The 23,273-nt window shown below is 39.8% G+C and overlaps 1 protein-coding gene across 10 annotated transcripts in view; it reads left to right on the top strand.

Moving 5' to 3' along the window:
• The window catches only part of epb41l5 (erythrocyte membrane protein band 4.1 like 5), a 58,605-nt gene that overhangs the window by 20,784 nt on the left and 14,548 nt on the right, over positions 1 to 23,273 (top strand). For all 10 annotated transcript variants that reach the window (XR_008396551.1, XR_008396550.1, XM_017469298.3 and 7 more), the window contains exons 8-17: positions 1,210 to 1,330; positions 3,180 to 3,267; positions 3,388 to 3,476; positions 3,616 to 3,685; positions 8,178 to 8,347; positions 8,992 to 9,098; positions 9,208 to 9,232; positions 10,194 to 10,233; positions 11,954 to 12,078; positions 22,087 to 22,238. Coding sequence is in view for 8 of the 10 variants with exons in the window: in XM_017469298.3 (XP_017324787.1) it covers positions 1,210 to 1,330; positions 3,180 to 3,267; positions 3,388 to 3,476; positions 3,616 to 3,685; positions 8,178 to 8,347; positions 8,992 to 9,098; positions 9,208 to 9,232; positions 10,194 to 10,233; positions 11,954 to 12,078; positions 22,087 to 22,238 (987 nt within the window). In the remaining 2 variants the exon portion in view is untranslated. The remainder of the gene's footprint in view (positions 1 to 1,209; positions 1,331 to 3,179; positions 3,268 to 3,387; positions 3,477 to 3,615; positions 3,686 to 8,177; positions 8,348 to 8,991; positions 9,099 to 9,207; positions 9,233 to 10,193; positions 10,234 to 11,953; positions 12,079 to 22,086; positions 22,239 to 23,273) is intronic.

Below are 23,273 nucleotides of genomic sequence, written 5' to 3'. Positions count from 1 at the left end.
AGTCAAAGCCCTCTTTGATTTATGTGCATCAAACATGAGTACAGCTAAAAGGTCTCATTCACCAACCAACATCACTGTGAAAGACACATTCAGACTTGATCTGCAGGTAGTCATAGTGTAACCCTTGGGTGTTTTAGAATGCAAAGTTCCCTCCATATCAGCTCTTTTTTTTTTTCTTCTTCTTCTTTTTTTTTTAAATCGCAGCTCATGTGCCAAGCCTTTGTTCCTCAGAGTGCGATCTATGTGGGAACAGAGCATGTGGCTTCTTTAATCTTCTTTAATATGCAGTGTAGGAGTGTCCTCACTGGCACTGGAAGCTGTGTACACGGATCAGAGCAAGCTCAACAGACCCTCCCTTTTCCCTTCCTCTGCCTTATTCTGCTTTTGCTGGCCAGTGGGGAAATGCACACTTAGAAACCACACTTGGAAAAGATATTGCACATTTGTAGATTCCTGCTAATGGAGAACAGCAGGGTAGACATGTCATTACTGTGGATTAAATACTGAACAAGGCCAGTGAGATCTACTGAGGAATGTCTTTAAGAGACTCAACAGATTTAGATTTGGGGAATAAATACATCATTATATAGGATGAAATTTGCATTGCATATGTATGCATATTGCATATATCTTTTTTTTTTTGTTGTTTGTTTTTTGTTTTTTTTGGTCCCTCTCTGAATCACTCGTTTTCTCGCTCTCCTAACCTTCGTCTACCTCTTTGTTTGCCAGCTTGTTAGGGCAGCGTTGGGAAGAAAGGCCCCATAATCCAGAACCCAACTCTTCATCCAGCACCGTACTCTTTATTCACACACTATACTCTGGTTGTCCAAAATCACTGTTTATTGTAGGATTTTTAGAAGCAAATAGATTTTATACACCTGCAGTAAAATGTAAAAAGCTATTGCATGACATTTTTCTTGATCATAAATCTCTTCAGACTATACTGTACACCATAACTGAATCTATTCATTGGAAAATAATAAACTTTGGTGTAGTATCAGTAACTCCGCTTTACATCAGGCTGCATCACGCCACCCCATAATCGATTTGATTATTTCCCTATAACTCCACGCCACAAAGTGTTTTATTCCTTACTTATGATGGGCATTTTTTTGGTGCCAATTCTCTATAATCTACAAGTCAAACAAGTGACTGTCCAGCTCCAGTGAGCACTCAGTTATTAACATTTAACCTCTTGACCCCTCTCAGCTGAGTTGGGCGATTGTGACCCTGCAGAGCATGGCCTTGACCTTGTGTCAGAGTTCCGCTTTGTCCCGGAGCAGACAGAAGAGATGGAGGTGGCCATCTACAACGCCTGGAAAGAGTGCAGGTAACTGTGGCAGAGTTCACTGTGTAAAACAAATGGACAGCGGCATCAAGACAGGAAATGGGAAGCAGGTGAAGGAAGCTTGGATGTCATCCATAGGCTATCACCTTGGATTATGTCTGTATCTTCCCTGTCTGTTCTCATGGGGAACTGTTAACCCTGCTGCTTTGGGTGTGAGTTATGACCACTCATGCCAGATGCAGTAGTGTGTAATCTACACAAGATGTGGACGGTCCTGATGGATCCCGCTGGGTGCGTTGCTACATACTGCATGCAACACATTCATTTCAACCACCGTTTTAAAAGGCAACAATTCAATAATCGTCAACTATTGAATCGTTGCTTTAAGAATTTAAATCTAATTGTGTTGTGTGCCTAGGTATTCAGCCCTATGTTTGTCATTTATAGTTAAATCCTCTACTTTTGCATATAATGTTATAAGTAGGGCTGAGCGATATAACAAATATATCATATCACGATAGCTGAGGACATTTCTATGGTACACACTGTTTATCATGATATATAATTTAGCTAAAAACTGTCCGCAAAACAGTAGTAAAATAAACAAAAACTGTTAAACTGACTTTGATGATACTTTTCTTTAATGCCTACAACGATAAAGAAGTTTAAAAAAAAAATCTAATTAACAGCATCCATTCAGTACAATTTAATTTAATTTATTTTTAAAAAATCACCATACCAACAGTATCTCAGAGAAGTGTATTGTGTAAACATTTATCATAATATCGATATTATATTGATACATCACCCAGCCCTAATTATAAGAGATGATTGTTAAAGTCTAGTGCATAAGGGATTTAACAAATAGTGGTCTGGGGAAAAGCCTTTGCAAGTCACTGTGACCGAATTCTCACAAACAGCAAAAAAGGATGAACAATCTGGGTTTATGTGCCCATAACATACACCATATGTCCAAAAAGTATGTGGACCCCTGACCACCACACTCATGTGCTTATTGAACATTGCATTCCAGATTTATTCCCCTCTTTGCTGTTAAATGAACCTCAAGTCTTCTGGGAAGGCTTTCTACTAGATTTTGGAGCATAGCTGTGGGGATTTCTATTTTCACACAAGAGCATTAGTGAGGTCCCTTAGTTCCAGTGAAGGGAAATTGAAATGCTACAGGATTCAGAGACATCCTATACAATTGTGTGCTCCCAGACTGGTGTTTATGGAAGACTCGCATGAACAGTAGGTGTGATGCTCAGGTGTCCACATACCTTTGGCCTAATAGTGTATTTGAACACTAAGACTATATTTTCATAAATATATTTCACCAAAATGAAGTGGGAATGTTTTTTTTTTCTTTCTTTCTTTTTCCCTTTCTTTTTTTTTCTTTTCATTTCCAGTCAGTCTATTCTATCGATTGGGGTGTATAAGGAACCAGTTTAACAAATGCAGAAGTAAATACAGTCTACCTAATAAATGTAAAACCTTGCTGGCTAAGTGAGCTAATGAATGTCATGCTTTGATCAAGTTGAGTTCTGTGGAGTTCAGCTTTCTCTGCAGTTTTCTCTTTAAAACGCTAGAACATCTTTTTGAGATACTGTACATGCCAAAGGGAAAGTTCAGGAATGTCTGTAGTTTTCAGAACTATACACAGTAGAATATTTCACCATGTGAAGAGTTTTCCCAGGCTGCAACACATATTTGCTTCTGATTAAGCTAGTCTGTCCTTAAATCACCGGTATCCTGTTTAAATGCTTCCTTTCAAATGAACATGATTCAGTATCACTTCATACTGAGTTATAGGGTCAGTCAGGCTGAAAGCCTCTGTAAGTCCCTAGATAACTGTGACAAAGTTCCTCTACCGAATCTCACTATCTTCCAGGGGCCAGATGCCTGCACAGGCTGAGATAAACTACCTGAACAAGGCCAAGTGGCTGGAGATGTATGGGGTTGACATGCATATGGTTAAGGTAAGCATGACGTGTTCCTCAGAAATGTGGGTATAGAATTGCAAAAAAAAACCCACAATTTCAAGTGTGGCTCTTCCAAATCTGTGTGTATCCAGCAAGTTTTGTTTATTCTACCTCCAGGCCAGAGACGGAAATGAATACAGTTTGGGACTGACACCCACTGGAGTGCTCGTATTTGAGGGCGAAACCAAGATCGGCCTGTTCTTTTGGTAAGACGATTGTAATGGAGTAGTCAGATCTGCAGTGTTGGTGTTTTTTAGTTTGTTTGCCCCCCCCGCCCCGCCCCGCCAAGCATTTTTTGTGTACATGTTTTCTGCATCGTGTGCATATGTTTCTCGCCTTCCTCAGGCCCAAGATCACACGGTTAGATTTCAAAAAGAGCAAGCTGACCCTGGTGGTGGTGGAGGACGACGAACAGGTAATGCAGGACACCAGAAAACAGAATGTTCTTTCCAACCTCTCAGATTAGATAATGCTCCCATTTATCCTGTCTGCCTGGCATGATTACCATGTCTTCAGCTCCGAGTCTGGTGTGTGTGTGTAATTCAGTGCTGCTCATACCTACATGCTGTCCAATTTATCATCTTTCACTCCCTCATATGATGAAATGCAGTGCTGTTTAGAAGAGTCTTTATGGCTTCCTGTGCTGTCTGTTTCTGTCAGCACAAGGGAATAAGCAGATATTCTGCAGTTTTTTTTAAGGACCATTTCAGGATCAGTTTGCAGAATTCAGTGGCAACCACAAGTAGTAGTAGTTGTTGTTGTTGTTAAACTTGTGGATATACAAATCATAATTCTGAACAGTATTTCAGCGTTGTCTATAATTACTGCTGTATAAATCAGCAGTGGAATTTTAAAGAGGTTAAGGGTGCTCAGTTCTCTGGAGAGCCCATTGGGCCTCGTTTATCAAGCTGGGTATGAATTTATTTATTCATAAATCATTCATACGAGTGGTTACACAAGAAATGTGGTATTTATGAAAATCCAGATTCGGAAAATCGTTTGTATCCTACTTGTGCTCCTGATTTAATAAAAGAACACTGACTAATGTAAACCTTGACTTGATCAAGTTCAGATCATATAATTTGCATGGATTATTCCACTTTTATATAAGGATTATACTGTCATGATTAAATTGCTTATTTTTCCTTACATTTAAAGCATATCGCAGACGCCCTTCTCCAGAGCCGCTTATAGAAGATTTAGCGCATGCTTTTTGTTATTATTATCATTTAAAATTTTTATTGCCATGGAAGTAACTCAAAATAACTTCCACGTCTGCCTTTACACCGATCGTTCATTCCATGCTCCCAGCTGTCACAAATCTTTTATGGAGATTTGTGGGCGTCATCTAATGCAAATGTGCCATGTCGGAACACGCTTGTGTACTTTACGGGCGGTCAAGAGACGCATGCTAGTACGAAGAAAATCAGTGTTTGTAAAAAAGTTGTTTTACACACAACTTTACTAAAAGATTGATAAGAAGCCCATGTTAAATCAATACTGGTTGCTTATATAAAAAGGCATGTGTGCTTGATGGTAGGGTTGTGTGTTTGGATACCTACAATATTGGTGCTGCACCCATTCTGGAAGGCAGGCTTCCTTTAATTTTGTAAAGAGCCACATTAAATTACAAAATGAAAATATAAAGAATACATCCAAACTTAATCTTTTGAATGTAGTAGATTAGTGATGTACAGTATATCCTACAGGTTATAGGTTTTTTTTTGTGTGTGTGTGTATTATGTTACACCACTGCTCCTCAGTGGAGTGATGCCTGACTGAGGTTGGCTCGTCTCCAGCAGGAGTTAATTAACCATTGCCCTCCCTCAGGCATGTCTGGCATCTGGAGCACTTGGTACTCCATAAAGCACTGGAGCTGCGAACATAAAGAGCTGTCCATCACCAGACAGGTCCTGAGAGACTCTCTACCACACATAAGCACTATCTTAACTCAAGCCATTGTGATTTAAGCTCTGTTAATGTGAGACATTAAGAGTAAAGAAACAGCAAGCCTGTCTCTATGCCACCATATGCATAAAACTCCGTTAGCATGTAATTAAATATTGAAATAAATAGTGTAAAATGTAATGGGGGGGGGTGGAGTGTTTTTCTCATCACATGGTCATGGGTACAGTCATGTCCAGTTAATGTTATACCATGATGGTATTACAGTAGGCAATAATTAATCTTAATAATGACATCTAGTGATTACAAGACCACGTTTATGAGTGCAGTAGCCTATTAGATTACTGCGGGATTCTCTTTGTGCCTCAGCTCCATGTTGGACTGCTGGAGTAAAGAGTTAAAAATGCTACTGCACTGCTGTGAAATGTAGCTACAGGTACACAATGAACAAGTGAATTTCACAGATATTAGATTGAGTGAGAACATCAGTGTTCCTCTCATCTTGGACTGTTCTGTCCTACCCCCAGATTCGTCAATATTGGTGGGCCTCTAGTTTTTCGTGGTTTTTCATATTCATATAAATATTTTATGATCCCGCCTATAAGAACGTGTAAGTTCTTAGTGAATCTGTCACTGCCCCCCCCCCCCCCCCCCCCCTTTTATTTATTTAATTTTTAATCATATCTTACATTTTCTCCTTAATTTGGTCATGGCTTATTACCATCCACCAGCCAGCTATGCCCTGTCATGTGATTACTATCAACTGGAGAGTGCAAAGGCTAACATGTGCTTATTCTGAGACACACGAAGCCACCCAACTGCATCTCTTAGAACTGCTGCTCATCATATTTGGGACAAATCTGCATAGGAAAAAGCGCTATCTACTGCCTTCTGTATGCATGAGCTCACAGAGCTCCTGACAGTTGGCTAGTGTTGCTGTGACTGACAGGGAAGGTATACCACCCCTCCCACCCACAGAACACGGTCAGTTTTTTGCTCTCCTGGACTCCTGGCCACAGATAGTGACATCGTCAGGATTCAAACTCGCAAATGCTTTTCTGTTGCATTAATCACAAAAGATTTTAATGGATGGAATTTTTAATGGATCTCAATGAACTAATTACTCCAGTCTTTGTATTGTCTACTGCTGTATTATTATCTGGTTGACAGATTGCTATTTCTGATCATAGTCATCTTGAATGCGGTTGGAAAACTCTGCCTACTCCAACCAACAATTTCTGTACACTACTACAATCTTAAATTTGTTTGTCCACATCCTTTTTCTGTTTCTGTTCAAAGTTCCTGGTGCTACTCAACTAACATGAGGCTCTGTTCAACTACAGTGCTCTTGATATACAAGGCCAGTTGAACACAAGACTCATTTTAAACTTGTTCTCCTTCTAAAATCTTGCTATTGCTATGCGTTATGTCATGTACTGACTGCATGCTGACATGGAGATCTTTCAGTGCTCCCTACTTATGCGATTTCTCTTTCCCGTTCAACACAGCTGAACCTTGTTCATTCTCTTACAGATTTTACACTCCCCTACTCATTGATCATTGAGTTAACGAAACAAAATTTTACTCTACGTTCTGCGAGCATGCTGCCCTCACTTTTTTGTTCCTCTCTTGCTTCTTGCTCTTTAAAGACGGATACGTTCGTCCCAGTTTCTTAAGAAATTTGGCTTGTATCTAACGGATTAAAACAACTCCCCTTCACTGATAAATTGTTAGAAAGAGTTGTGCCTCCCCATTGCAGTCCTCATGGAACACTTCTCTTTACAACCCTGAGACTACTCCAGTTCATCCCAGAGGTGTTCAGTGGGGTTGAGGTCAGGGATCTGTGCAGGTCACTCAAGTTCTTCTACTCCAACCTTGGCACACCATGTCTTCATGGAGCTCGCTTTGTGAACATTGTCATGCTGGAACAGGTTAGGGCTTCTTAGTTCAGTGAAGAGAAATTGTAATATTACAGCATGCAAAGACATTCTATACAGTTGTGCTTTCAACTTTTTTTGCGGACAAACCACATATAGGTGTGATAGTCAGGTGTCCACATACTTTTGCCATATAGTGTACCTATTCACATTTGTTTGAGTTCAGGTTACACGACTTATAATCTTGGCAGCGTAATTGACTCCTCAATTATTTTTGATTTTCATATCAGCAAGATTCAGTCCCTTACTGAGGAGCAAAGATGCAGAAATACCTTTTCATGCCATAATTTCTGAAATCTGTTTTATTGCAAAACAATTAGAGAGTTAGTAGTTCGCACATTTGCCTTGCACTGGGGTTTGGGGTTCGATTCCCGCCTCCGCCCTGCATGCGCCAGGGGTTTCCTCCGGGTACTTCGGTTTCCTCCCCCGGTTCAAATACATGCATTGTAGGCTGAGAGGTATTTCCAAGTTGTCAGAAGTGTGTGACTGAGAGTGCAGTTGTGCTCTGCGATGGGTTGGCACCCCGTCTTGTGTCCCGAGTCCCCTGGGACTATCTCCAGGCTTCCCACAACCGTGTGTAACATAAGCGGTACAGAGAATGGATGGCTGTACAACAGTTACATTATGAATATAAATTTCCCCTAGTCAGTAGCTCTACTAACATGAAGTCTTTCTGTATAAACACCCATTCTTTTTAAACTACTTCTCAGTATAAGCTACTTTTTTAACCTTAAGTAAATAAATTGATAAAGTCCATCCCTATACCCTTGCCTGTGGTGCCTCAGTGGGTGGCAGACCTTTTAATCTTAGAAGGAAGAAAACTTTTTTTAACTTGCATTTTAACCCTATAAATCTTAGTTGAGGGAAATTTCTTAATGCACGCCATTTGATTTATTATTGATTTCTTTATTGAGTCTATTGAATATGATGAATGGTTGAATATTCTGCTGAGTAAAGGGAACTGTCCTACTGTTCTATTTATCCTTCATCTTTCAACAGGACTGAATTCTCTGCTATTTTTGTCTCTCTCTCCCTCTCCCCCCTCTCCTTCTCTCCCTCCAACAGGGCAAAGAGCAGGAGCACACGTTTGTATTTCGCATGGACCATCCCAAGGCCTGTAAGCACTTATGGAAGTGTGCAGTGGAGCATCATGCTTTCTTCAGGCTTCGTGGCCCTGTCCAGAAGGGATCCTCCCGCTCAACCTTCATCCGCATGGGTTCCCGTTTCAGATACAGGTACCGAAGCGCACATAGCAGTTGGATTAGAGTGTTGCTCAAGTCTCCAAAAGCACAGAAATGACCTGCATCTCATTGACCTGAACAGTTTGCTACACTAGCAAAACAGTTTGATTCATTAGCTACGTAGTGCTGCCCAGTGTTGGAGATCAGTCTCAGAGCAGATCCCATGATGTATGGCAGTGTCAGAAACATGTCACTCACATTTTATTCGTCATTTATTTATTTAGAAGTAGAGTTGTTCTTATTTTCAGAGCCGTTACAGTTCGCAGTGATGTCTCTCCCACAATTAACAACAATAAGTCCATTATTAACAACAATGTATGCAAGATTGTAATTAGACAGCTAGGAATTAGGCAGACTGTTTTCTCAGCCCCGTGTGAGTGTGTGTGTGTGTGTGTGTGTGTGTGTGTGTGTGTGTGTGTGTGTTACCTGTTGAATTGTATCTTATCTCCAGCTGCCAGCCTAACGCTCTGACATTCTCCAGTTAAACCTCCCTGGGAGAACTCTCACGTCACTCTCCCCTCCCTCTGCTTTATATTTCTATTTATTTGCCTGTGGGGTAAATGTACCTCCATAAAAATATTCATTCTTTCAATCAGCATCTTGTCTCTTTAATTCACTTATTTGTTGTTGTTTGGAAGCGGAAAGACAGAATACCAGACCACGAAGACAAACAAAATTCGGCGGTCGGCTATGTTTGAGAGACGGCCCAGCCGCCGCTACTCCCGAAGGACTATGCAGAACAGAGGTGAAAATTGAGAAACTGGTTACATTTTTTTTTTTTTCGATGTTACTTAAAATTAAGTATAAATACTTGATCTTGGTATAATGATTTTGGTTGTTCTATCTTTTTACAGGTCCCGTTGTTCCCAAATCCCCAGAGTAAGTACTTTAGTTCCAGTTTTTATTCAGTGTAGTTGATCAGCTGTGATGACTCATAGCCTGCTGTGCATGAATCGTGTGTGTGTGTGTGTGTGTGTGTGTGTGTGTGTGTGTGTGTGTGTGTGTGTGTGTGTGTGTGTGTGTGTGTGTGTGTGTGTGGTTGCAGGACCGCAATATGAGATTGATTGGTTTAGACTGTATTATCACATTTGCAGGGGTTTCGAATTGTAGGTTAAACTGGGGTCAGTGTATGGGAATCAGTAAAAAGAAACAGTCATCGTGGTGTGGGTGTGTGAGAGAGAGAGAGAGAGAGAGAGATCCTGCATGTTTAGTCTCTCCGTAAAGTTTCAGTTGAGGTGTATGATATAAAAAAAAATGTCTTTACTATGTTTGCAATTCATATTGCTTTAGGAGAGTTAGTACATTTGCTACAAGTGTGAGCTGTTCATCATGGAAAATAGATGCAACCTTCACATTCCTGAGGCATGAGCTCTTACTAAGGATACTCACTAAGCCCTGTTTTACTATTCTACTGACTCACAGGGGCAAACATTGACAGGAAGGACTTGCTTAAATCGTTTACAGCCTTTTTTCATGGTTATAACTAACAAAGCTAGGCAAGGTATTGGTGAATCATTGAGTAAATAATAAATCCTAATGTAATCTCTCGCGGGGACAAAAAGTACAGGATGTTTTCCCTTACAATACTGATCCTGGTGGCATGAAATGTAAGATTGTGGCTTTGTACTGAAGAGCAATAGTGTGTTATTATTGTGAATGACTCGGACCGGGTAGTGTGTGTATGTCTGCTATTGCGTTACCCAATCAAAAGGTCGGTGTCAAGCACTCAACACTACTTCATGAAATGTCTCATCAGTCAGAATAACATGCGTAATCTCTCTCTCTTTCTCTCTCTCTCTCTCTCTCTCTCTCTCTCTCTCCTCTCCTCTCCTCTCTCCAGGAGCCAGAATAATGGAGTAAGTTCCCGTCAAGAGTCAAAGGTACTACATTTACTTCACGTTGCCCTCATTGTTGAAGTGGTGTTCAGTGTGATAGCTTGAAATTTCCTTTGTGAATGTTTATACTATATAGTGTAACCTCGTTCCATGAACATGCACTAAAAAAATGACACTTTTTGATTTTGGCTGAAAGAGTGAAAATAAAAATAGAGATAAACCAAATAATTTTGGTTTAATTTTTCAGATAAATTTCAGTCACAATGAGAAAGAAAACATTTTCTCTCTTGTACACTAGTAGCTTGTATGTTGTTGTGAGATTGAGTCGGAGCCCCTTTAATAGGTTTAATGTTCAATCTGGCAACCCCAATCTGATTGCATTTATGACACTTGTTTTGTACTGCTAGCTGACACATACCTCAAATGTGTGAATGTATTACATAAGGTACCCTTTTTTGTTTAATTTATATAACTAGCATCATATGCAGTGTGCTGTAAAAAAAAAAATATATATATATATATATATATATATATCACTGCAACTTTTGTATTTATAAATGTGCTTAATTTAGTCTATTGTGGAAAATAAACTTTCAGCCCAGTGTGTCTTGAAATTTGGTTTTGGCCAAGATTTTTTCTTTTGGTGTATCACTACTTAATATAAGTAAGGAATAATTGATGACGGGCTCTTGAATTATTTGAAAATAATGCACTATAGTACCACACCTCACCACATTGTTCATATGTTTTATTTTAAGACATTTGTCAGGTTTTTGTGCTTTAAAACGCTCGTGTGTGTGTGTAACTAATTTATTATGCATATTATCTCAATCCTCCGTTGTTAATTCCACAACGTCATTTTAGAGCTAGTAACGCAGGCTTGAGCCACTGATACGCAGTTATTAGAGAGAGAGAGAGAGAGAGAGAGATTTTTTTGTTTTTGTTTGTTTCATGCTGATTATATAAAAATATAACAAATAAATAAATATCGATTAGGCCTACTGGTTTTTGTTGATCACTGCAGAAAATACAACAAATAAATATTGATACTTGTTCATTGACTTTGAGTCTCATGACTGCATTCACACATGTTCTCTTGCACTCTGTCTTTCTTTTTTTCTTGCTTTCTCGCTCTCTCTCCAGTAACTGCATATCAATGGCTCAAACCTCCGCTTCGCCTCGTGGCCACATTACCATTTCGGATGCACATTATTTTTCTAATCATACAATCATCAATTATCCCTTACATATTTCTGGAAAAAATCGAAATGTTCTCTCATTTTGTTTGCTGTTAGCTCTGTGTGCTGTGGTGGACAGTAGGCTAACTTTTCCGTTAGTTCAGTTAACTCGGCGAAGTGATATGGCACTGTAATGCGGTCAAGACCTGACTGGAACTACTGAAAAATAATCACACCTCAGAATCCCTCACAGCCAATCAGAATCGAGAATTCAGCAGCGCTGTATAAGAACGTGTGACTGCAGTGTTCCGAAAAGTTTTGAACAACCCCTTAATCAAAGTTTTAGCTATATGGTTGCTTTGTTGATGTGCTTGTCTTGGGGGCAAAATTTAAAATAAGGTTGATTTGGTTCATGGGTTAATTGTTTTCATTTTATCTTGTATTACAAGCTGGTACAGAAAGATTTCCATGTGCTAGCTGTCTTTCTTTGTTGAAGCTTCACACTCTCGCTGTTGTCCATGTTTTGTTGATTTTTTTTTTGTTGAATCTCGTATGTGATTTTGTGATCTTTCCTTTCTCCTGCACAGTATGTCCAGTCTCAGTCTGCATGGCCTTCAGTGTCCCCGGTCTCCAGTCAACCCTTAGTGCAGGGTCCACTGACCATAGAGGCTCTCCCTAAGAGTCCTGGTGGCAGCCAATCAGGGAAGAGGAGGTGAGCTGCTTGCAGTTATAATCGAATAATGCCAGCTAACTTTTAATTGTGCTCCCAGAGCTACTTGCATTCAGATGGTGCCACACTCGTGTGTGTGTGTGTGTGTGTGTGTGTGTGTGTGTGTGTGTGTGTGTGTGTGTGTGTGTGTGTGTGAGTGAAACTAGAGTTTGATGGTGGTGATGGTGCAGTAGTAGTGGGTGGCTTGGGACTGATTGTTTGACTTTGAGTGCTTGACTTTGCTTTGGCATGGGGAAAGCAGCTGCTACTGCTCTGGATTGGACCATTGCTGTGCTGAGACCTCACATCTTCCTGCTCACTCTCATTTTCCTCTTTTTTCCTCATTCAGTTTTGTGTCTCCTGAGGCTGTTTGAATGATCTCTGTGCTATGAGGAGCTTTGCTTGAAACATCCTGGAATATTAAAAATATATGAGGTTATACAGTTGCATAAGGGGTGTGTGTGTGTGAGAGAGAGAGAGAGAGAGAGACTGAAATAAGTGTGGATATGTTTTTCTCTGTTATGAAAGTTTGATCCTTTGACTCCTTTTTTTTTTTTTTTAAGAAAAATCCTGGTGTGTTTTGTTTTTGTTTTTTACTTGTATTGTTCTAGTCTGATGTTCTGAAATGGCCTTTTCATAAGGTGAGGTATGTACTCTTTTTAGTTCTAAAGCTCTGGGTGTATGGATCAGTTGATTTAAAAAAAATAATAATAATTTGTACGGGCTTTCCTGATTGACTTGGGTTCAGCACTGCACTCTCTTGTTATGCTTTGGCAATCAATTCAATCAGTGGACATGGCCAATTTGTTTGATTGTTTGATGAGCAGAACTCTAAAGGATAATATGACTCTGATTTGATCCGCTCTTCTTTTTCCTGTCTCTCGCAAGCCTTGGGTTCTTTCTGATCAAATCAAAATTCTTCTTTACCCTGGTTTCAGATCTCTTGTTAACCTACTTAAAAGAATAGGGTGCTTGACAAATAGCCATAGGGGAGTTGCTCTTAACATAGTAAGACTAAAACCACCACAAAAAGATCAATATCATTCCAGCTTAAGGTTTGATTAATGTAGGGCTGCTATTAACTGCAGCCCATTAAAACATGATAGGCCAGAACTGTAGATCTTAAAAAAACAAAAACAAAAAAACCCAGCTATTTCCATCGTTAAGAAGATAATTGTGTTTTCGCAGTCAGATTTAACTGGTATAGTTTTATGGGCTTCACTCATTTTCTTTGACAGATTCTTGGCAGTTATTGTCCTTTTCCTGTTTGAGTTTTTAGTTGCAATTAATCACCTACTGAATTATTGAGTTAGATCTCAGGCGCTTGCTCTGTATATTGCGTATATGAAGAGTCAAATTCTGCATATATAAATAAGAAGAATGAAACACTTTAACATTAATAACTTGGTGTCAGACATTACACACACCATCCACTTTATTTGGTACACCATACTAATGCTAGGTAGGACATTTTCATTCACAGCGTTTAGCAGATACCTTTATCCACAAGTGCGTTGTAGTCTCTATCTCAGGACAAGGTCAGGAACTAAGAATATCATCAAGCTAAAAACCCTTTTGGAGATTAGTACACCATGAAAATTAACACACGACTGTCAATTTAATTTTTAATTGAAGTATTCAATCAAGTGCATGATCAAGAGGTAGGTCTTTAAGTCTTTGTTTGAAGAATGCCAGTGACTCAGCTGTTTGGACAGTCAGGGAAGTTCATTCCACCACCTAGGTCCCAGGACTGGAAAGTCTTGATTTGTATCTTGAGACCCCAGTGATTCTGGAGGCTCAGAGGGGAAGCGTGGTGCAGACCAGGGTGCGGTAAGTGTTTTAAGGTTCGTGGTGGTCAGTTTTTGATGTATAGGCAAGCATCAGTGTTTTAACTTTGATGTAGGCAGCTACAGGAAGCCAGTGAAGGGAGAGTAGCAATATGGTAGTGTGGGAGAACACAGAAGGGGGAGCAAGTCATGCAGCTGCATCATGGATCAGGTGCAATGGTCTGATGATGCACAGGTGAGGTGCAATAGTCCAATCGTCCAATCTCGAGATAACAAGGGACTGAACAAGTAACAGAGTGACCTTTGTGGACAAAAGGCTGGATCCTCCTGATGTTGTAAAAGAGAAACTTGCATGACCAAGTCAGTTCAGCCATGTGAGGCAAGAAGAATGTCCAGAACTGCCTTGAGGCTGCATGATCTGAATATTGTCCAGAGAGATCATAAGATCTTGACTTGGGGATGCATCTCCTGGGATGTACAGTTGCTCAGTCTTCCTGGAATTTACTTGCAGCTGGTGAGCTACCATCCATGACAGGATGCCTCCTAGACATGCCGTGTGTCAAAGTGAGGAAAGGAGAGGATGTCCTCAGCATAGCAGGGGTATAAAATCTGATATGAGGATATGACCACACTGAGAGATCGTGTATAGAGGGAGAACAGAACAGAACTCAGCATGAGCTTTCCTATGTGGAGTAGATGTGGATCCCCTGTCACTTGATATAATTGTCCTGTCGGGTAAGAAGCAAGCCACCACCACAATATGCCATGAATTTCAAGGCTCGTCAAGGTTCGTCAGCTACGCATTCATGCTGTGAATCTCCTGTTCAAGCACATCCTGGGATTCATATCTGGTGACTGGACTGAACATCTTGTCCTGTTCATGGAACCAGTATGAGATGACTTGTTCTTTGTGACGTGGTGCGTTATCATGCTGGAAGAAGCCATTATAAGATGGATAAATTGTAGCCATAAAGGACTGCTGCTCACTGGATTTTTTTTTTTTTTTTTTTTTTTTTGGTCTTCAACCATTCTGAGAAAATCTAGCCTGTTGTGCATGCAAATCCCAGTTTCTGAAATACTAAAACTAGTCCAGTTGCCAGTACACCAACAGCCATGCCACAGTCAGCATCAGTGGAATTTATTATTATTATTATTATTTTAATGCATGATTATTGAGTTGGGTGACAAAGACCACTGTAATATTACTCCTGTAAGTCATGTTAGCATTGGTGTGAAATTTGCACGTAATCCTCTGATACGTCAACATAATCACGCCAACTTCAGGAACAACAGACGTTTGACTACAGAGTGACTGACGGCAGTTGCGGTCAATCGGGGGGGGGGCAAGCGTGTAAACAAGTCAAAAGGGAGTGAAAGAGTCCAATATTTATTTATGAGTCCAATACTTATGAAAAAGGAGTCAGGACTGATGAAGATTTTCCTTTTTAGACACCAGCAGGCTAGTGACTAACAGGTTTCATTGTATTTTTGTCCTTCAAACTCTGTTATATTTGGCAAGAGTGAGTCATCCATTGAGTCTGCTTGCCCTTAGTGTGTAACTTGTATTTATTGCTCTGTGTTTTGGCTAACATACTGACACAATCCCTCTTGCGCCTAACATGTTTCCTAGACTGGAGAAGAAAATACACAGACTAAATAACAAAATAAACAGAGAATACAGATAAAAATACACTCCTCAGAAGTGACCAGAGGTGATGTTTCTGTTCCCTGTGTTGTATTTTAGATAGCTAGCTAGAGTTAGTGGATTAATTTGTGTCTGAAAGTGTCTGAGAGGTGCAAAGCTGTCTCTGACGCAGAGCTAATGAGAATTTTAGTATTTTACTTGACTCAGTAACTGGGACAGACTGTAACACTGATTCTGAGGACCAAGTCATGAACACTTGAACTGCAACCCAAATTGTGATGTCTCTTCTGCCTGATTTTACAGTGCAGAACATTGTATTTAATGTGGTGCAATTATCATTTTCCCCTGCAATTAAACATTCCTCCTTAAGTAATAAAGATATATTATACAAATAATTGCTTTGCATTGAAGATATTTAATGGAGTTGTATGAAATGTTTTTTTGGAAATGCAAAATTATCTCTATTCTGGTCCTTGAACTTCAAATCGGACTGTCTGCTCCCGCCTGCTCGAAAGCAAACACCACCCGTTCCAGAGGTTTTTTTTTTGTTTGTTTGGTTTTTTTTTTAGTAGCAGTGCGCACCTCTAATTTGCCCACCAAGACACAGTGCCTCACTGTATTTGGGTTATGACCGACTTAAATACCCATTTAAGCATTCAAATACCCGTGCATGTCCATAGTTACTCATACTTTAGTACATATTACTGCATTAGACAGACTATCCATGCACCATTGGTGTCCTTACTATTAACACATACCACTGCTTGCACATGAAGCAGTTTGGGATACAGCCAAGAATTCTGTCTGAATATGTGTACTCATAGGCGTGAGACTAATATTCAGAGTGGAGAACATATTGTTCCAATAGTAGTTTTCTACTACACAGGGCACAGTTCCATAATCTTACTTCCAGCAGCTTTAAATAATTTTGGATGAACAGCGGAGAAGACTGATTCCAGTTCATCCATGTGCAGACTCAACTCCTTGGCAAACCATGTTTATATGGATCTTGCATTGTCATGCTGGAACAGGTTTGGACCTCTTGGTTCCAGTGAAGGGAAATTGTAAAGCTATAGAATTCATGTACATTATATACAATTGTGTGCAACTTCATGGCCACAGTTTGGGGAAGAACCACATATAGGGGGTGATGGTCAGGTATCCGCATACTTTTAGCTGTCCTCTTTTACTCATCATTAGGGCTGGGTTATATGGACTTTGGTTAATATATTGATCATTTATAATGTAATACGCTATTTGATATACATTCAAACACAATAAGGACTAAGGCTCAGCACTGAGTCATTTAATTGACGTTTTCTATACATTGTCACATATGTGACAGTTTTGTAATGAAGCAGAACACTGCTATTCTGACCTATGTCCTTTTGTTTACTCGGAAATTAAGTCAGCTCTCTTATGTAACTAATTTACTCCTCTGTGTGAGGTAGCATAAGATAATCTCGTAGTTGGTAGACCTGGCTGGGTCAGTGAAGAGACTTTTGCTGAAAATTTACTGTAAAGGACAGTTAAGTGTTGAGGTGTCTGTGCTAACATTTCCCTCTTCTGATCTCTATATATGAGAATGTAACTTGCATGCACTGTGAACATTAATCAATCATGCATGCTAAACTAACCTTATCAATCCTGTAAGTAAATGGCTTTCAGCTGTATTTATGTTGAATTATTTATTTATTTTTGCTCTAAAGTGCCTTGTTTTGGTCATTTTTGTATTTATATCTTCACTCTCTCTTTTGTAAAGTAATCTTTTATGGCTTTCTCATCTGTTTCATTTTCTCTTGACCTCTTTTGGCCCGAACTGTTGAGTACGAATTAAGACTTTAGCCGTGGCCACGTTATTGATACTGAAAACATGTTCAGCCAGGCATCATTTAACTGAAGCCAAGTATGTATTAAATATACCCTCTTTGTGCTGAGATTGATTAGTTCATTTCCCTGATAAGGAAAAGAATCTGTTCAGTGTCAGAGCTTTAATGCTGCAACACACAGGTTGTTCATTTCATTTAGATCGTTCAGCCATGTCCTCAAGCTCTTATTCAGAACATTAGTTTTATATCCTGCAGGCCATGAAGGGCCAGTGTGTATTGGTGTAATGCAGCAGGAGACCTGCAGATTGCTAAAAGGCTTCTCAAAGCAAAAGCATTCTCCACAGATAAGCTGGTAAAAGTTAGGAAAGGCATAGCTAAATGCCAGCTCCTTACCAGTCAGCAATTATTTTAAAGTGCCCTTGCTTGCTCAAAAGTCTTTCCAGATTTCCTCCTCCTGTGTTATCTGTCCTTACTCCTGTTTTCTACAAACACTCCCTCGACTCTTCAACATTCCAATCTTCTCCTTTTACCTCCTCTAAAATCCCTCCCACTCAGGCCACCAGCATGATGACTTGGCCCTGACCCATCTGCCTAGGAATCCTCCTCTTCCCCGCCCGTCCCTGCATCGCTCTGAAACCCAGTGTGTGTGTGTTGGAATGAAGGACCTGCTGTTTGAAAGAACCTACCTGAGCTTGACCACTTCCTGAAACCTGGTGTCCACCCTCCCTTCAGTCTAGCCAGAGCGGCTGTGATGATGAGCAGCTGATTTCCAGGAGCCAGCTGTGGAGAGTCCTGTTCATTCTCATCCACACCTCACTGTTACAAGACCCAACTGGTTTCCTTACCTGACAGTTGTATTTTAGAATGTTTAGGGAGCATCTTATCTTGACTTAAATGTTAAAGTAGGAGTTTCTTATATATATATATATATATATATACACACACACACACACACACATACATTTTTTACATTTCAGTTTATCTGTCTCTGTACAATTGTAGTAGTATATTTTTGGTTTTAAACCACTTTTGGTTTTGTTCTTTATGCTTTTAAAAGTCTATGCAGCTCTACTAATTACCACTATTTTATTTTAAAACTGACCAAAGGATCTTGCTATTCCACTTGTCTTGAAAACATTTGAAGTAACTGGCAATAAAAAAGCTGTTCCTCCAGGTTTTGGGTGCACATTTTGTTTTCTTGGAGGTGTGGGTGGGAGCTTACATAACAATTAAGCTTATTACATAAGCTTAATTGAACCTTGGGTTTAGTGAGTGTACTATAAAGACTGTACTGTTTGGTAACTCTGTATAGTTCTTAATCCAAGTAAATCTAAATGTGAGCATGTGAGTTTGAATCCACACAATGCCACAGCAATCCCTGGTCAGTCACAGCAACAGTGGTGAATCATGTGCATCTGTGAGCTCATGTATGTGGAAGAGGGCAGATAGCACTTTCCTCCGAGTGTGTTACCCTGCCCTGTGATGCAGCATGAGCAGCAGTTTGAAAACATGCGATTTACCTAATTAGGGAGAAATCGAGGGGGAGAAGCTGAAATATTTGGAATCTGACTGGCTTTTATTCCCCCTTTGCATTACTCCAAGCACAGCGCTGCAGGTAGGGACTGAACTGGAATGCTTTCTGTTGTGTCAGTCTGAAGAGGAGGCTACTGTAATTCCATTACCACTGTGTTTGTCTGTCTGCATGTGGTCGGTCAGGCATGCACTTGCATCAGATAACCCTGGTGGTTTGGATTGTTCTGTCAAAGAAGTGAGCGATGCTATGGCTTTTATTGAGTGAGTGTAGTGCGATGTGGTATCTATCTTGTCAAGATCCAATCTTAATCAGATTTGTTCTTGGACAGCCTTATGCAATAGAATATCACAAAGTTTTATGTAATCTTGTTTTAATGAACTGTTTGTAGTGTTTACTGATGACAAGCAGATTTGTATTTAAAAAATCATGACCCTTAGGGAATGAATATATCCACTATCCAGATGATTACGATGCATCACAATATAACACAATAATACTCATAATAAGGTTGTCATTTTATTTGATTACTTTTGTTATTTGTATTTATTTTTAAGCATCTGCTTTTCATAAAGAAGAAATGATGGACGTTATCCATTTTCGTGTAATATTTTGACACATTCTTTTTAATTTGCAAAAGAAAATAAATGGTAAATGTGAGCATTTTATGATGTCCAGAGGGCAATGCAGTGGTGCAATGGAAACTTTCTCCCCCATACACAAGCTTTTCCTCCAGTTTCACTGAGTTTTCTGTTAAAGATTTCATTCTGTTTAATTAACTCTCACCTGTATTTTCTGGCACAGCGTCTGAATGAAACTGATCGTACATAGTGAAAAGCCGGCCGTGCACACAGAGCTGACTGACACCCAAAGTTTTTACACACACAAGAAATTAGTTTGAAGCTTATAAATTGGTTTTATGCTGGGGAGAACTGCAATGCTGAAAAATCATTTTGCCTGATATATGATTACTATAGATCATGTCGCTGAAATGCAATGGGGCATCTCTGATTATTGCTTTGTTGTCTTTTACACTAAAATAACACTTCAGTCTAATGTGAAGGGGGTAAGGATAAATCTGAAGACAAGTTTATTCACAGAAAATTCTTCAGATGATGAAATAGAGGAGAGTAGTCTGAGTTGTTTCAGCCTTGTTGCGCAATTCCCTTCCTGTCTGACTACACATGTGAAAGCATACTTAATATAGAACAAGTTTTAGGTAAGTTTATGCAGTAACATGTTCATTCTATGATTGCATGACTATGTGTAACACTTTATCAGTCTCCTTGCATACATTCAATCTACTTATCTTCTAACGAGACAGGTCAGGTCAGAACACCATGGTACAGAATACACTCACAAATAATAAGAATCATCATAAAGAGAATAAAACCGATTTTAAGCATAAGAAGAAGTAAAGGAAAATCAAATAATTCCACAGCTTACAACCCACCTGTTTGCTTTCAAGTTGCAAGGAAATGTACAATGAACTCACGTACAGTGTTTTAAAGAAAGAACTACATTTTAGCATCACTTGTTTTTAGCAATTCTCCAGTTACTCCAGCTATTTTTTAATAAGTAAAGTAATACCTATATTCACCCATCAACCATAACATTAAAACCACCTGCCTGATATTATGTAGGTCCCACTTGTGCTGCCAAAATAGTTCTGACCCGTCGAGGCATGGACTCCACAAGACCTCTGAAGGTGTTAGCAACTGATCCTTCAAGTCTTGTAAGTTGTGAGGTGGGGCATACATGGGTCTGACTTGTTTGTCGAGCAAAACCCACAGATGCTCGTTCAGATTGAGAGCTGGGGAATTTAGAGGTCAGGTCAACACCTTGAAATCTTTCATGTTGCTTCAACCATTCCTGAACAATTATTGCAGTCTGGCAGGTTTTATTACCCTGATGAAAGAGGCCACTGCCATTAGCGGATGCTGTTGCTATGGAGGGGTGTACTTGGACTGCAACAATGTTTAGGTAGGTGGTACGTGTCAAAATAACATTCACATGAGAGCCAGGACCCAAGGTTTCCCAGCAGAACATTGCCTAGAGCATAACACTTTCTCCGCCAGCTTGCCTTCTTCCCTTAGTGATGCCCTTACTGATGCCTGGCGCCCGGTAAGCGACGCACAGGCACTCGGCCTTTCACGTGATGTAAAAGAAAACGTGATTCGTCAGAACAGGTTACTTCCTTCCATTGCTTCATGTTCCAGTTCTGATGCTCATTTGCCCATTGTAGGTTCTTTCGGTGGTGGACAGGGGTCCATATGGGCACTCTGTCTGGTCTGCAGCTATGCAGCCCCCATACGCAGCTAGCTGTGATGCACTGTGTGTTCTGACCTTTCTATAATAGCCAGCATTAACCTTTTCAGCAATTTGTGCTGCCATAGCTCTTCTGTGGGATCTGAAGAGACGGGCTAGCCTTTGCTCTGCACGCACATCAGTGAGCCTTGGGCATCCATGACTCTGTCACCAGGTCACTAGTTGTCCTTCCTTGGACCATTTTTGGTAGATACTAACCACTGCACACTGAGAACACCCCACAAGACCTGCTGTTTTGGAGATGCTCTGACCCAGTACTCTAGCCATCACAATTTGGCGCTTGTCAGAGTCGCTCAGATCCTTATAAGTGGTTTAATTTGTCTTGTGGCAGAGCTCTTTGTGCTTTACCATTTTTGTGCTCATCACGTTATCAGCATTGTAAAATGTACATTGTAGGACTGTGATAATTTTATACCAAAACATATAACCATAACATACTGTATAAAATGTATATAATACATTTATTTTTAAGGCTTTCTCACAATTTGGTGCAACATACATGCTTAGTACGGCAAGGCTGTGTCTAGTCAATGTGAAATATTAGCTTTACCCAGCTAATTTTGTGGTGGTGTGTTGGAGGTCCCTTTCCATCAGTAAACAGGGAACACTTAAATGCTTCAACGTTGAACAAAACCTTCCATGCTGTCCCTTTTTAAGGACAATATTTCTAAGACTAAATATGAATTTTTTTTTTTTTAGTTTATGTTGTTTGATCCTTGCCAAGCACCAGTTGCTGTACTCTCTTAGCTGTTTGAAAGCAAGCTGAGCTCAGTATGATGGATCATTGCTTTTTAAACAGGTAAGCTGGATCTGTTGCCTGTGTCACAGTGAACCCTGAGCCACGTCAACATTAGGTTGGTTCTCATATGCCTTACTCACTCTCCTACCCAGCATGGCTGACGTGGCAGACCTGCTGGAGACCTGTGTGGATGACCTCATTCGGACACCTGTTCCTATGGCGACGGCAGGCTCGTCTGAAGAGGCGGGGCCTAGAGCAGCTCTCTCCACCCCCAACACAGTCACTGAGAACCCCTGTCTCACTGGTGAGACATACACACACACACACACACACACACACACACACACACACACACGATATAACAACGGCACATATACATTGATTAAGGTACAGATTTCCATCATATTTGTGTTTTAGGAGTCACTTTGTTGCATTTCTTTTAAGACTGGTTTGAGGGATGTTCATTGTAAAGTGACCTCGTTCACATTTTACAGTGCAGCTATAGGATATTTGGCAGTTTCTTCCTGTCTAATGGTTGTGTCAAGTTTAATGAATTCACTCAGGTTTATTTTTTAGAAATTGCTTTATAAATTTTTATATTGGAATATGGAAAAAAAAAAAGGCGAGGAAAACATTTCAATTCACATTTCACGTAACAAGTCAATGCAAGAATATAGAACAGAGTTATTGTATATAATATAATAAAATGAATTAAATACTATAAGAGGTCTGCTCTTATAGGAAATTAATCACACAATGGGTGGTGGGATGCAACCTCACAAAAAGCAACCAGCTGTAACCAGCCCAACGTTGATTATTTTCCAGTAACAGCATGTTGCAAACATTTGCTGTTTTTGATTTATTAATGAACAGCATATAATGTTTTTAACTGTTTATTATTACATTTAATATTGTGGAATGTTCACAGGACAAGATATTAGTTATTAGATATTAGTTTCTGTTATCACTTATTTTCTTTCTTTCTCCTCTCTTGAAGACAAAAAATGCAGATTGTCATGTTACTGAGAAACCACAAACTCTGTCCATGACCGAAAGCACTAACTCTGGAGACTCCTTTCATAAATGGCGAACATACAATGGGGTCCAAATGTTTGAGACCAGATTGAAAATCTGGCATGTCAAAAAAAAAAAAATATTTAAATTTGTATATAAACACAAGGTTTTTGAATTTTAAAATATTTTGTGTTATTGAGCATGTTAACTGCTTTGTACAAAAGCTCAGATCTTCGTCATGTCTTATCTCTTCTAGTGAAGCATGTGTTCAGACGACATTCCGATGGATTTGATCTAAAATGGCTCATAAGGTCTCCACAAACTT

Source organism: Ictalurus punctatus, chromosome 6 (genome assembly GCF_001660625.3).
Source record: "Ictalurus punctatus breed USDA103 chromosome 6, Coco_2.0, whole genome shotgun sequence".
In the NCBI taxonomy this organism is placed as follows: domain Eukaryota; kingdom Metazoa; phylum Chordata; class Actinopteri; order Siluriformes; family Ictaluridae; genus Ictalurus; species Ictalurus punctatus.
The sequence above is the reverse complement of the archived record's forward strand: the minus strand, read 5'-3'. Positions and strand labels throughout refer to the sequence as shown.